The sequence below is a fragment of the Heloderma suspectum genome, chromosome 5, assembly GCF_057233095.1.
Source record: "Heloderma suspectum isolate Gila_16-S chromosome 5, 16-S_ref, whole genome shotgun sequence".
Classification (NCBI taxonomy): Eukaryota; Metazoa; Chordata; class Lepidosauria; order Squamata; family Helodermatidae; genus Heloderma; species Heloderma suspectum.
This window is the reverse complement of record NC_139462.1, coordinates 100,877,328-100,893,300: the sequence shown is the minus strand read 5'-3', so window position 1 is coordinate 100,893,300 and position 15,973 is coordinate 100,877,328. Positions and strand designations below refer to the sequence as shown.

The 15,973-nt window shown below is 40.8% G+C and overlaps 1 protein-coding gene across 1 annotated transcript in view; it reads right to left on the bottom strand.

The window, feature by feature from the left end:
• Positions 1 to 15,973, bottom strand: part of ATP8A1 (ATPase phospholipid transporting 8A1) — a 127,217-nt gene that overhangs the window by 46,948 nt on the left and 64,296 nt on the right. The window contains exons 14-21 of the mRNA XM_084856873.1: positions 13,765 to 13,853; positions 11,623 to 11,667; positions 7,241 to 7,313; positions 6,023 to 6,128; positions 4,908 to 4,990; positions 4,735 to 4,784; positions 3,943 to 4,012; positions 201 to 285 (exon numbers count right to left, since the gene is read on the bottom strand). Coding sequence (XP_084712999.1) covers positions 201 to 285; positions 3,943 to 4,012; positions 4,735 to 4,784; positions 4,908 to 4,990; positions 6,023 to 6,128; positions 7,241 to 7,313; positions 11,623 to 11,667; positions 13,765 to 13,853 — 601 coding nt within the window. The remainder of the gene's footprint in view (positions 1 to 200; positions 286 to 3,942; positions 4,013 to 4,734; positions 4,785 to 4,907; positions 4,991 to 6,022; positions 6,129 to 7,240; positions 7,314 to 11,622; positions 11,668 to 13,764; positions 13,854 to 15,973) is intronic.

The window sequence follows — 15,973 nt, the reverse complement described above, 5'->3', positions numbered from 1 at the left end:
CTACTAGACATGAAGTTAAAGTTAATCAAATGTAGAGAAATCAAATAATGTGTGAAGTATTCCTTTGAGATGAATTGTCATGAAGAAGGAAGAAACGCTATACCACACTGAACTAACTGTAACTAGCACACATTCATAATATTACTATTATGTCAGTGGTTTTATTTGCAATCTACTATGATGTTAAATAATATATTCACCTTCAGTAGCAAACAGCTCTAAATGTTTCAGGGTAATTTCCTTGTATCTTGAATTTTCAGCCAGGCGATCATAAATTACTGTGTCCTATAATGACATACAACATATTGAAGCAAAATTTCTTTTCATAGCACTGAAAAAATTAAAAGGAAGAAATTGGCCAGAAGTGTAAGAACTGCTTTTCTATTTTGAAGTATGGTACTGTAATTAATTTTGATTTATACATTTAGAACATTTATATACTGCTTTTCAGCAGAAAGTTCAGTATAAACAAATGAACATTTTGGGGGTTAGGAGAGACAAGGTGAGTTTTTGATCCCTGATATTTAATGAATTATGCAGCAGCTTTGTTCACCCTAGTACATGGGCTGGTTGAACACAATATACAACCAACCTTCACAATTTCTACTGGACTATGGGTTGGTTATATATTTGATGTGTAACTGTTTTATGGGATCTGTACTGTAGATGTTTACAACGACATGTGCTATTTTGTTGTTGGTGTTGGTGTCAATTCTGGATTGTTTCTCTTTAAATAGGTACATTCTCCTGAGGGGCTGTTCAATCCACAACAGTGCTTACACTGCACTAGTGCAGATACAGTCTAAACATAGCTGTCATATATCCTTTGCCTTCTCTTTCCTTTCTTGTTATATTTGATGCTTTATCTCATTGTTCTGATATCACATCAATATACAATAGTGAAACATTTCTTCTTCTTTTTTACTGTTGTGGTTGATAGACAAGCAAATCCTAGCAAGAAGCTAGTGCAGGACAAACACTCTGAAAAAGAAATGTAGATAAGATGCAAAAGCAGGGAAAGGATCAGACAATCAGGGACAGCAGATGTGCTGCAAACAACTGAACTCTTGAGCATATGAGTATAAACATAACCAGAGCATCCTACATAATGCAGATAATCTAAAGGCCATTTGATATATTACACATGGAGGCTATTCAGAATCAGAATATTTCCATATATTTTATTAATTTTATTTAGAAATGCATACCGCCTTTCTCTTTATAAAATAAACTTAACGCGCAACATCCAATATTGTGCAAGCAGACATTCGCTCGCACAACTGAACTTTCCTATCCTACCCATTGCAGCCTTCTGTGCACTGCCCAAATCTGCCCCGGAGGGTCCCCCAACTCTCTAGAGAAGATTTTGGAGAAGTGAGGGGGAATCCACCCCTTTGAAGGGTGCCCTTCCATTGGGAGGCAGACAACATTAATTTCACCCAAAGCAGCTTACATAAAATCATAATGTAACATGCTTAAAATACAGTAAATACATAGCAGTCATAGTGGCCATAACAGTATGTTAAGTGGCCTATCATATGGATCAGTCCTTTACCATGGAGACTCTCCATGTGAGTCCTGAATATTCCTGCCAGCAATTGGTTTTGGAGACTCTGATGTGTTAGGCCTGATTTACATGGTAAACATCTTTCAAATGTATGGGGAAAGCAATTCTCAAAAGCCTCTGGATGGCTTAAGAAAAACTAATCAGCTCAAAGGCAAACCAGTAAAAATAATTTGTTCTTGGAGAAATCTTATATTTGTCTTATGAGAAATGTTATAAATCCTGATACCCGTACTCACTCTGTTTTTTAGTTTACCAAAAGGTATGATGGACAAAGCAAACCATCTTGAGAAGCTCCTCCAGTCTTTGATGGTAAGCAGTTCGTTTACATTCCTGTGTGTAGGCACTGTTTAAAGGTCACAACTAGAATACAAAAGGTCTTGCCACACACACCATCCCTAGTATGTTCCCACATTAGGTGTTTTAGCAGTTTGGCAGAACCCAAAAAGCATATGTAAGAATCATGATTGTTGAGGCCCACATGAGATATCCCAACTACCAGCAACACTTAAAACTAAAGAGAATATCATCTCAGGTACAAAGTATATAACTGTGCATTATATAAACCTTTGGCTTTGAATTTGCACATACTATTTAATGTAATCCTGGTTAATTAATTTTAGGGGCCTATCATCTAAAATGAATGCCTGCTTAAATAGACAAGAGTTGTTTTTTTAAATACAGACTTTTTTTAAAAAAGGCATTGAATATAATCTCATATAATATGAACTGAAGATGGGCTTTGGGAGCAAGCTCAATTCCATTTAAATGCAATTGGTTTACTCAGATTTTCATTTGTTTACTTGCCACTAGATAGGATGCATTCTATGGGTGAATACAGATGACTGTCAGGGTGGACACTGAGCCCATAGAATCCCAGAGTAGTTCTGATTCTGAGGAAGAGCAGTTGCTCCTGGGAGAGGAACGCACTCCTCTTTCCCAGGGCCAACAGCTGACAGAGATTCCTCCCACCAGCATTCCTAGCTAGATAGCAGTCCAGGGAGTGACAGAGCGCGGGAAGCAGACTTGGTGGACGCACAACGCCGACGCAGAGATCGGCGCCAAATGGAGGGCGCAGAAAGGAGGCGTAGTGCCTGGTTGGCGTGCAAACAACGGCTGCGCCCAGAGGATCCAAGGGAAAAGGGGAGGGACTCTCCCTAGTCCTTAAGTTCAGGGGTCTGCCAGTAATTCCCTTTCAAACGGGGACCAACTGTTCCAACTTAGGGCATAGGTACTCTGCTGCTCAGATCTAGTTGCTAACGGTAGAGTTGTTAAGTTGTAAAAAAAGAATAAAGCTTTGAAAGGAATCCCTTTGTCTGTGTCTGGACTTGGCTACTGGATTAGACTGAGAGAGAACTCCAAGGAGCCCTTGACAATGACCAACATACCACTTACCAAGTTGTAAATGTGAGAAAGTTTGCCTGTTTATTAAATGTGTGTGTGGGGAAACACTGTATTTTATCTCTTTGTTTATATTCTGTACTGTTTATATTATTTGAGTGACCTCTTCGGTTATAATGTCATCAAGTAGGCCAGAAGCCTGTTTTTGCTACTGGGCATAAGACAGTAGTGGCTGCCCTAGCTATGGTTGCTATGGAAGGGAGACTTCAAGTGGATAATTGAAAATTACTAGGGGGAGAAGCTGCCTTTGTTTGGATTGGCTGGGGGGACAGGGGTCAACAAATTAGACTGATCTTTATCTTTATATTAAAAGGTGTTCCTACACAAAGAATGCCAGACTCAAAGGAGTATTTAAAAAGTCCTCAAAAAAACTGCAAACACTTAAGTCTTTCACTATAGCTTCGAGAACTATCTTTCCCATTCAATGATCCGGTTCACACAATCACCGTAGCATCAGCAAGCTACTGTGGCTTGCCAGGTGCAATTTGCATAATCACCTGTTCAACAACAGCCCGTGGGTTATTTGAAGGTGGTTTCCCCCTCAAACAAGCCATGCTGCCTGGGTTTGGGTGATATGGCAAGCCATGGCAGGGCAGGTGATTATGCAAACTGTGCCCAGCATGTACCACAGCTTGCCACAGTTGCTTATTTAGCCTACAATGATTGTGTGAACTGGGGCAATGTCACCTGACAGGGATTAATAATACAAACAACTATTTTACCACATGGTAAATGTGGAGAAGACTTGACAACCGATAAGGCCTCCTGACTTTATCACACATTAAAATGTATGGCAGGAGAAAAAAGAAAAAACATTCAATTTTCATTAATGTAGACAGCCAAGCAAAACTATGGGAGAACACATTACCACTTGGTAAACTGCTCATCTGTATTGGATATATTTCCACTATATTGCTTCACAACTTGTCACTGATAAATATTACTGCACAGAAATTTCAATAAAAACAACAACTTACAGCCCCTTTGCAGTACAGTCTTAATTTTCCTGTAGGTGTGCGGACAATCACAGACATTCTTTTCCTAGCACTGAAAGAGAGGTATTTTCCATTTCAAACAGGTATTAAGTCATTTAGTGTGATGGAATGCCCCTTTCAAATAAGCCTCCATAATATAAAACATAAACATTGGTTCAGCATATCTTGAAATGAAAGAATACTTATGAGATAAAAATAGAAAAAAGAAGTATTCTCTAAAGCATGACACCTAATTTACACCCAAATGTAACATCAATGTTTACAAAATATTCCATCTATAAAATGCTGGAAGACAGTACTGGAAGTACTGGAAGATAGAAAGAGCATGTATGTCATTCTTTGCTAAAGACAAAGCACACTTGTCAAACATTTTGTTACTATTTGTTTATTACTATTCTTTAGAATTTGTACACTTCAGCAAAAAAGGTTTGATCCAGGAGTTCCTGTTAGTAGATCTCCACTCATGGGCTGTTCCTGGTGGAAGAAGGTGGCAGAGATTTCCACTGATACCTCTTTCCCCCTGCAGTCCCCTAAAAAGCTGCTCCAAAGAATTGGGGGACCCCCTAGAACAGTGTAGGAGGGGGCATACGGGAGGGGCTGCAGGATGAACATTCTCTCCCCCGTCCCTTTCTATTCTTGATCCAACCCAGTAATCTATCCAGTACAGAATATATTGCTCATAATTTTCCAACTTAGCTTGTTCTAGCTTGTAAGGAAAATTCCTTATAACAGCTTTTAAAAAAGATCACATTAAATTCTCATGTGTTTAATTACCTTGTAAATTCTAGCACATTTAGCAATTCATATCTTTCTTCCTGTCCAAGCTAGAAAAAAAATGAGATATTAATTAATTTATTCATTTGAAATGTTTTTCCATTGTATTTTCTATATTAGTAGCAAACTATTAGTAACAACAACTAACTCATTACTATTTTTGATGTACTTACAGATTCTATAATTACAGAGTCTGGTGTTCTTCCAGTGAAAACAAAATGAAGATGCTTGGCTGCTCTAACCAATGCTCCTTCATCTGTAACAAAGATTCTGTTATTTCAGTGGCAAACTGATGAGTGAAATGTTGAAACCTAGAATTTTCATTTTAATTACTTTTATATACTCTCTTGAAGTAATATGAAGCAGCAAATTTGCAAATTTCAAGGGTGTTCCAGGTGACGCCTTTATCATGGAATCACCTGCCTTACTGGTATTTTACTGGGGGTGGGGTGGGATGTCCAAACGTCATCTTCCACTTGTAACTCTCCCATGTTTCCCCACTGCTTCTTTTGTCTTTTTTCTTTCCACAAAAAATGTGCATGTAATTAACATTCATATTTAATCTTTTCCATCTTCCTACTTCCATTACTCAGTTTTCCCCTTTCTCTTAATTGTGTACTTAAAAAGAAATACATTATCTTGCATTTCTAAACTAGAATATTTTAATTCTGAATTGAAGTCAGTCAATGGCTTTTAAATCAAACAGTTGCATTATGAGCAATCCAAGTGTTGCTTTCTCTTTCTCGCTTCCAAACCTAGAGTTTCTACTTACTTACAACTTAATAGCATTTTGGATTTGCCACTTTTAAAAAAATCTTCCAAACGTTTTAAAGAAAAGCCTTCACACTACACACTGCCTCAACCTAGTGGGCCTGTTCACACATCATAATACCCCAATGTGGTTTCATTTACCTGCAGGGGCTGTTTTGTTGTATCGGGTGCCTGCTGGCACCATTTTTGCATGGTGTCCACAGGTGCCCGGCTTGCCGTGGCTTGTTGTGTCATACGAACCCAGACAGCAGGGATGTTTGAAGGTTAGACAACTCTCAAATAACCCTAAAACCCTGAATGTTTGTCTAACTCTCAACCCCTCCGCCTGGGTTCACGCAACATGGCATGCCACGGCATACAAAAATGGTGCTTGTGGGCACCTGCCACAACTCAACAGCCCCCATGGGTAAATCAAGCCACAATGGGCTGTTGTGTTGTGTGAGCAAGATCAGTCAGTCTGCTCAACAAGAATATTTTAATAATAAATAATTTTAAATAATAAAGATATAGATCTTACCTGGAGATGCTGCTTGATAAATTATCTTATCATCCTCTCTTTCTGGAACTGCTGTATGGCACACTGCCATCATTGTTAGAAACTCACAAATTATAGGCGCAGTTGGCTAAAACAAAATAGTAGAATGAATTATCATTCATTCCAAAATTAAATGTTTTAAGTACATATGCTATAAAGTTAAGAGTGTATTAAAATATTATCTTTTATTAGATACATAGCTTGTTTTATACATAGTCAATCCTAGAATGTAATCTATGGTACTAGCAGCACATGGAATGGACTGTGCCACCTCAGTGTATATGGCTCTACCATTCAAGGACCTGGGGTGTCAAGGTAGTGCAGGAGCCTGATGCTCCAAAGAGGGTTTAGTTTATAGTTAAGGAACAACTAGAATAACAACAACAACAACAACATACATGGAATATGAATAGAATTTGAATTTAAAATAATAAATCCTTCAAATAATACAGTCAAGACCAGCAGGCTAAAAAGTTCTTGGCCACTGCATTTCCCAGGGCAATAGTGCTCAATGTGTGAGATAGTCTTCCCCTGCATTATTGCACCGCATTAATAAATTTATTCAGTGTCATAGTATATTGTTACACATGGACGAAGCAGGGTTTCTACTTGTATTCAATTATATAGGCTTTCCAAGACAGATACTCCGATTTGAAATACAATACACAAAAGTGCATATTCTGCTCATACTCCAAGAGCTCTGATGAACATATGAACAGATGGAGGTCTACGCAAGTATGGGCTTCTTTGTTCTTTTCTATGAACATGGAGCCCATGTTCCTATGTGAATGCATTTCCCCTTCATGGAGATTCAGAGCCAAGAAATGACTATGGAGTATGGTGCTTAATCCTTTCCTTTCTTACCAGTTTTATACTGAAACTCTGCTCCCCAGCTGCTCTACTAACCCCGCACTGCAGTTTACTAGATGCATGTTTGCAGGGGCAGGGGTGGAGCAGCTGCTCCAAAATCACATTCTTCTGCAACAGAAGTGGTTGTCAGAGTTTTATTACATGTGTTTTCCTGGAACTTTTATTTAGGCCCTTGTGTGAAAGTAAATTTTATTTAAATCAACGGAGATTTATTCCAAGTACATGTGGTGAGAATTGGGATATAAATTAGTTTTCTGCATGTGATGTGCTGTTTTATTGAAATCTCCCTTTCTTCTTTCCATAACAGTAATATTTATTTCTATATCTTACATGTTTGTTTTGGAGATTTTCCAGTAATGATGGATCACTAAATATTTTTTCTTCTCTGGCTTGAGAATTCTCCCTAAAAAAGAAATAAATGAGAAATGAAAGCATTACAAACACTAAATTTATATATAACAATAGATCTCCTAGGCCACAGACTATAGAGCAGAGACAGCTTCTAATTACATCATTCTAGAACTAATATTGGGGGCCGCGGTGGCTTAGTGGTTAAGATGCTGAACTGCAGACTGGAAGGTCGGCAGGTCAGCAGTTCAAGACCCGAGTGCTGCGTGACGGAGTGAGCTTCCGTCTTCAGTCCCAGCTTCTGCCAACCTAGCAGTTTGAAAGCAAGAAATTGCAAGTAGATAAATAGGTACCGCCTCGGCGGGAAAAGTAACAGCATTCCGTACACCTCAGTGTTCAGTCATGCCGGCCACATGACCACGGAAGCGTCTTCGGACAGCGCTGGCTCTTCGGCTTAGAAACGGGGATGAGCACCACACCCTAGAGTCGGACACGACTGGTTGGGGACACCTTTACCTTTTTTTTAGAACTAATATACCGGAATGCAGAAAAACAGGACATCTTGCACTCTCTGCAGACAGGTCTTGGAAAGAAACCAAGTGTGACAAAATAAGAAAACTAATCCCCACCAACAGAAACAGCCGTAAACAGAATCTGAATCTGGGGTGTGGCCCTGATGTACTGTTTTACATGCCCAAAGAAATCCCTTTTACGGGTCAGTGACCAACCGTCTTTTCTCTTGTGCATGTAAACAGTACATCAGGTGGGACATACCAAAGCTTGACCCATGTAGGGCGGGATTCAAAAAGTAGTAGCTGCTTAATGACTGGGAAGGATGTGTTGCAAGACACACCTTCCAAAGGCTGCCTCAGCAGAGGAATACAAGTCAATCTTGTAACGTTTAACAAAGGTGCTAGGATCGTAACTGCCCTACAAATCAATGCAGCAGAGCACTGAGGAAAAAAGCTGCCGATGTCGCGGCTGCTCTTATAGAATGGGTGAAAATTTTGGTATTTGGTATTGGAGACAACTTCAGGCAGGAATAGGCTAGGGAAATACAGGCCTTTAGCCGTCTACTCGGAGTGGCATTAGAAACCTTCCGTCCCAAGGAAGGAGGATGGAATGGCACGAACAGGGAATCTGACTGCCAAAAAGTTTTTGTTCTGCTGATATAGGCCTCCAGGGCTCTCCTGACAACAAGGGAATGCCATTTCTTTTCTGAGGGGTGTACAGGGAAGGACAAAAGTGGGAAGAATTAGCTCTTGTTGACAATGAAAAGGAGACAGAACTTTAGGACGGAAAAAGGAGTTAGTACGGAGCACAACTCTATCTTTATGGAATACACATAGGTGTTTATCCACAGAGAGGACATTAAGTTCGGAGATCCTTCTGGCTGATGTAGGGCCACCAAGAATAAAACCTTGAAAGAGAGCAGTTGGAGAGATACTGATTTCAGGGGCTCAAAGGGTGCTGAAAGTACTTTATGGAGATCCCAGGAAGTGAAACTGTGTTGGACTGGAGGTGACTTTGAAAAAACTCTGCACAGGAACTGTTTAAGAAAAGGATGAGAGCCCATGGACCTATGTGGGTTTTTTTTTTTTTTTACAAGAGTAGATAGCACAGAAGCCTGATGCTTGAGCATATTAGGCTTGAGACCCACAGCCAAACCGTCTTGCTGAAACGCTAAAAGGTCTGAGATTCTAGCTTTTTGAACCCAAATCCTTTTCCTAGTACACCAAGTGGAGAATATCTTCCACATACTCTGGTAAATTCTGCAGGTAGATGGTCTCACAGAGGCCAATATAACCGTGGGGGAGAGGACTTCTTTGGCTTAACATTTCTGTTCAGTTTCTAGACATGTAACTGAAGCCACACAGGGCTTGGGTGAAGGAGATGGCCTTGAGATAACATGTCATCCTGTAGAGGGAGGGGCCAAGGAGCAGCCACTGCAAGATTGATGAGGTCGAGAAACCAGGGTCTCTGTGGCCAAAAAAGGGAGCCACTAGAATGAGTCTCATCTTTTCTTCCTTCACTTCCACAGATCCCTGGAGAGAAGAGGGAGTGGTGGAAAAGCGTACAGAGGTGCAGCCGGCCATGGAGAAGACATGGCATCCATCATCTTCACAGCTAGAGGTGCATAACGAGAGAAGAACCTGATGACCTGGTGATTGGCTTCTGATGCAAACAGATCCACCTGGACTCCCCTGAAACAGGAGACCATCTCTTCAAAGACTTCTGGGTGAAGAATCCATTCTCCTTGGTTTAGCTATTTCCTGCTTAGCCAGTTGGCCTGAGTACTCTCTCCCCTGTTTAGGTATTTCACAGAGAGGGATTCTAGGTGATGTTCTGCCCAAAGAAGGAGGGAGTCTGCCTAGAGGTCTGAGACCTGGTTCCTCCTTGATGGTTGATATGTGCCTTTGGCTGTGACACTGTCTGCCTAGATGAAGGCTGATCTGAGAGGAAGTACTTGTGTGAAGTGTTAAACCGCTAGCCTGGTCGCCTGGAGTTCTAGTAGGTTGATAGGAAGCCGCGACTCCCCCCCTGACCCAGTTCCTTAAACCATCCTCTCCTTGCACAGAGCTCCCCAACCAGAATGGCTGGCATCTGATGTAATTACCATTTGGGGGGGATCCTGGAGGGGGATCCCCCTCTCCAGAACAGGATGGAGGAGCCACCAGCAGGAAAGAAGCTCAAACAGTCCTGGACAGATGAATGGTCAAGTGATGTCTTGAAGCTGTGTCATTCTGGAAAGGAAGCAGGGCCCATTGTATGGAATGAGAATGAAGTCTTGCCCAAGGAGTTACCTGGAATGTTGACATCATGAGGCCCAAAACCTTTGCCAGAAGCATGAGGTCAGCTGACTTCTTGAAGCAAATCAGTTTGACTGCAGCTTGAATTTTGGAGAACCTCTCTGGAAATTCAGCCATGATCCCTATTTGAGTGTCTATTAAGGCCCCCAGGTGGAGTATTCTGTGAGAGGGGAGCAGATGACTCTTTTGATTGTTGACCAGAAAACCAAAGTCCTTGAAACATGCCAGGGTGACTTGCAGGTCATTTATTGCCTGATGCCGAGAGGCTAAATGGATGAGAAGATCATCGAGGTAAGGGTATATTGAGATGCCTTGCATGTGAAAATGTGCCACCAAAGTGACTGTGATCTTTGTAAATACCTTGGAACCCAAAGCTAGGCCAAAAGACATGGCTCTGTATGGAAAATGGGACTCTTTGAAGGAAAAATGGAGGTAGCGCTGATGGTTGAGGAAGACAGGAACATGGAGATAGGCTTGTGTGAGGTCCGCTGAAGTCATGAAGTCTCCTAGGCAAAGAACTTCTTTGATGGACAGAGGAGTCTCTATCCGGAAGCAGCGGTAACAGATGAAGTGGTTGAAAAACTTGAGATTCAAGACAGGTCTGATGGATCCATCTTCCTTTGTGACTGTAAAGAAGTGAGAAAAGAGTCCTTTCTCTTCTAGAGGCAACAGTTCCACCGCCACGATATCTAGTAGAAGTTGGATGGCCAATTTCACCATCTCCCTCTTGGCTGGATTTGCTGGGGCTGGTAATGGGAAAAAGACTCACCAGGACCCAGCCATCTGAGGTGATGGCTAGCCATTTGTCGGCATACCTGTCAAGACGACCACCCACCAACAAAAGGCTGGTGTGAGAATTTGTGCCTGTATCCCCTTGACATGATGGATGAGCCATATCTAGTGGAGAAGATCTGTTGGCCTTTATTTCCTCCTCAGGAATGAGCCCAGGCGGGATGGGTGAACCAAACATCTCTTCCTTACCCAGAGGTTTTGGAGAAAATGGAAAAAACAAGCCTGAGTCAGAAGAATGCAGAGCGGAGAATCCATGACCACTTCAGGGAAGCAAAATTGCAAAACTGAGCTTCAAAGGCAGGAAACTGAACTAAAAGACTTAACCGGAGCAGTGATTTTGCCTTTGACCACTAGGTGGCACATAAGACCCACCTGATGTTTACATTGGACAAGAGAAACAAACAGACATAATGAAACCAACGACAACTTTGCAACCAATGGCTAGTTAATAAATATTAATTATTTGATAATTACAAAATCAAATCATGACTTGCATATGTGCATTAACCATCACAAACCAGCCTGTCAGAACTCATAAAGGCTTCTCCTCCTTTCAACAAAAAAACACCTGTGCTACTGACAATAAAACTTGACACTGCATTTGGAGTTGCTCTCTTTCACAGGCAGGAACTACTTCCCTTGTAGGCACCATATATCAATTTCACTATGTAATTTCAAAAGTTGTTCCATAGTTAATGATAATGATACATAATATGAGTTTTAAACAAAAACAAGAAACACTAAATGAAGATTAGTGCTTACCAATCATCTGTAGAACAGCCACAGTCCTCTGATTCAAGAGAATGGCTGTATGAAAAGCAAAGGAATTAGAGAAATACAGGAACATAGCTGAGAAAGGCTTCAAGGTAGTAAGACACATAAAGGAGAATTTAATGTAACAAAATGAAATATAATGAACACAGAATGCAAAATGAAGGAATGAGATATGAAACGCTGTCAGTCTATTAAGAGCAAACTGGTTCAGTAGACAGAGAGACTGAACTACTTGAGTTCATATGGCAGATGAGCTATGGCGTCCATCCGTGTGTGTGTGTGTATACACACACACACTCAGGACTTACGCATAAATAATTTAATTATGCAGTGAATGTGCACTTGTTATTCTTTTGTTGCAAGGATCTCAGCCACGTCCCTCTAGGTATTGTTGTGTTGTGCTGAGGTCCTTCCCAAAAAACATATTACTTATTCCCGAACCAATCCAAATTTGGCTTGAAAGCTCCAGCCCCAACCTGTGAGAATCTAAGCTAGGGCCCAAGGGCCAAATTCAGTTTTGGAGAAGCTCTTGGGGAACATATTTCTGTGGTAGGCAGCCCCACAGGCAAATGGGATAGAGCCCAAAATACACAACATACCAGCATTCTGAAGTTTAAAGCTCTTACTGCCAAGAACTAAGCTTTAGGAGCGGCATTTCAACCTTTTAGTATGGAGAAAACTGCACAAAAGCTGAGAAACCACCCAAAGATTGGTGGCTGGGGGGAAGGGGCTAGTGGAGGGGTAGGCAATGGGGTACCCATGGGCACCAATGTGGCCCTGGACACCCTTCATGGTACCCACTGGTGCCATACCGCTCCCACTTTTTAAAAATTAACACATTTTCTTACCAACAGCTTGGATTGCTTTGAAATGGGTTTCTGTTGGTGCTGAAAACAGTGGGTTCAAAGGAGTTATTTACTGTGTTGTGTCTCAGACCCCACCTCTATCTTGTACTCAGTCTTTTGGGCAGGTTACTTGTCCTTTACCACATCTCCCATGGCAGTCATATTGTGGTAGTACTCAGGACAGTTTATAAAATTGTCAAATGTGCCCATGGTCCAAAGAAGTTGCCTACCCCGGGGCTAGAAAGACTGGCCATCTGGGGAACTCCAGAGGACTGGATTGGGATCCCAGGAGAGCCAGACTGGAACTCCCACAAACCTCCTTACTCCCATAACTATATTTACTCAAGGAATATCAAATACTCCAGGACTACAAACTAATTTTACAGGAGTTACTTGCATAACAGCTGCCAGAGGTGAGAAGGACCTTTCTCCCCTTCTTCTTCCCTCTTGTTGCTGCCAGAGCACCAGAAGCAACAAAGTAATTGAGGTGGAAGGGATTTGGAGGATTGGTGAGTTGGAGGCAGGGGGCTTGGGGAATGGCTGGGAGTGGAATTCTTCTCTGGCTTGGATTAAAATCTAATCTGGAAAAGAATGCAGAGGTTTATGAGCCTCTGATACTTGCATTTCTAAGCCCAAAAATGTGAGTTTGGGTGATATCTGTAGATGCAAGTTATGACCAGTGATACAACTCTCCTCCTATCCACTGGCACCATTTTGTGACATTTTTTCCTGTATGGAAGACTTGTAGGTGTGTTGTGAAGTTACTTGTTTTATTTTCAATATTTTTATACTGCTTTTCCTAGGAGGTTTAATGTGCTGCATGATACAAATCAAACAAATAAAACCAATAAGACAAACAAGACAAACAAGGTTCCCCACATTGTTTAATCACTGTTATTGTTTTAAATTATCTGTTTCATAGAAAATTAACAGCCAATAGCAGTTCCATTGTAATTGGTTTTGATTATGTTTACTCAAAACAATAGTTCATATTAAAAATTATCTCTTAAAACTGAAAGACACTTTATAATTTTCATTTTCCAAGCTAGTACATTTAGGCTACAATCCTATAGACACATACTTGGGAAGAAGTCTCATTGAACTCCTACATCACAGGTTTTGGGCCCCTTTAATTGGATTTTGGTTTTAATTGCTAAAGAGCATTCCAAAGTGAATTAATGGTTAAAATCCTGACTTTATTGAAGTCCTAAATGTATAATAAAAACTCTTTTCACCAGACAAAATAGCAAAGGGTAGCCCAGCAATTATTTAAAGAAAAACTTACCCATAAGCTATTCCTGCAATTGTACACTTCTTAAATTGCATTACATTGCATGTCAGGGTGCCAGTTTTGTCAGAAAATATGTATTTGACCTAAACAAATGTTAAAGCTCATTAACCTCTTTTCATTAAGTATGCATTAATATTATTTCAAGATATTTGCACCGATAAAAGCACTATGTGTTCAACACGTTTAAACAACCTTAGCAAGAAAAACAATTCCATGATTGGCTAGATTGGATGATACTTCTGTAGATTGTTCCCCTTACTGTTACTGTTCCCCTTACTGTCACACAGCACTCCTATCCCATCTTCAGTCCTGCTGATGGTTCTACAGGGCTGTAACATTCTATGGGGGCCTATGTGCATATAATTCAAAGCATACAATGCAGGCTCACAATACACCAGGGGTAGGCAACCCTTTCTGATTTGCAGGCATATTGTTCAGTTTGAAAAGTGCCTGTGGGTGCCACCACAAAGTGACTTGGGGCTGGGTGGACACACCTTCCCCTTGCAATTTCCTTCCCCTCCTTCTCTAGAGGTGTAGCAAGTGCACTGGGTGGGTGTGGAGGTTCACATATAGGGGAATGATCTACAAAGTACTGTCTGCTCTGGCCATGTATGTATCAGCTTTTATCATTATTTATAAATCAACTTCCCTAAACCTATATGTATTTAAAGTACGTTTATAGTGACATGTTTTCATTTTGTTTGTAACATCCAAATTGTAAAGCATTATTGTTTGCAATTACAAGTTTACTGTTCTTTTTGACCCTGTGGCCTTAGAAGAAGTTTTATTTCTAAATCTAAATGTCCAAATAAAATAGGCCAAACAGCTAAAATAACGTATTGGAGATAGATAGATAGATAGATAGATAGATAGTTACATACTTCAAATAGAACTCCACACAGAAAACATCAGACCAAATACTGAACTGCAATTACAGCCTTTATGAATGGTAGGTATTGTTTCTATTCTTAGATCAAAGGTTTAGCCACATTGGTCCCACAGAATAAGAAACACAAAGCAAATTACAACAGTGCCACTATTAAAAAAACCCACATGGCAAGCTCTGCACATCCAGATGACTTTTGTAATGTGTCTTGAAGAACTGCCCACCAAACCATTTTCAAAATTTGAGAGTTCCAAAGTTTGTGGTTCAGAATGGGGTCCGCTATTCCTAATCAAAAGTCCTTTTGGAGACATTTAAGACCATAGGCATGCCTGAAGTACTTCTTTAGACCAGCTAGCTTACAAACTGCTAGAAGCAAGCTTAAAGTCACTGAAGAATATTCTTAAGACTTGATGTACAGGGAGAAAAAAACACACGTTACTTGGTGTCAGAAACAAGCTGTGGTACCCAGTGACATTCATCATGATCTGGCATAGATATCAATATTTTTTCCTTAATATCTAGGTAAAGTATTGTCTTACTTACTCTGTAGGTTTTGCTTCTTACAAAAGTAACCCAACTCAAATACCTAAGAGATTAAATTTTGGATTTAACCATTCATTTTTGGTCTTGTCAAGAGAAGACAAGAGAACAGCTAGCATTATAGCCCCTCTTTCTGGGCCAGAACGGCAGGCTGTCTCATTTTACATCCAGAGGAGGAGGGGCTTTCCCTGCAATGCTGTTTGCAGAAGTAGTTGCACTGAGTGAGAATCAACAACAAAGCCAAAAAACCCCACTGCAACCAGCAGCAAATAAGCAGAGAACCATGGAAGAAAAAACTAAGAACTTACACCAGTCTTCAATCCCCTGGGGGAATCCCATGTAGCAGTTTCCAGATATCAAGAGAAAAAACGAGAAGAGGAACCATTTTGAACAAGGAGAACTCCCCTTGATTCCCTAAGATGAAAGGGAACTGTAGAATGAGGTGATATTCTCTAGCTGTCCTCCTTCTCTTGAGAAGAACAGAAATGTTCATCTGCTCAAGGGAGAAGGACAACTAGTATTGTGATGACAAAAAGCAATAACATCCTGAGCAGGACAACCTCCACACTCAAAGGCCAACAACCCCTTAATGCTGTCTTATCTATGACTGTAAAACCCTTTGGAGGGCTCACTATGCAACGGCCAGTTCTGCTGAGGTGAAGGAATCTATCTGATAATGCCTGGGTGCCCTAGTGGCTGCCCTAAACATCTTTTCCAATGGAGCTCACTGCAGAGGGCCACAGATGTAATGCTCAACAAGCTCTACAGAACTTGCCA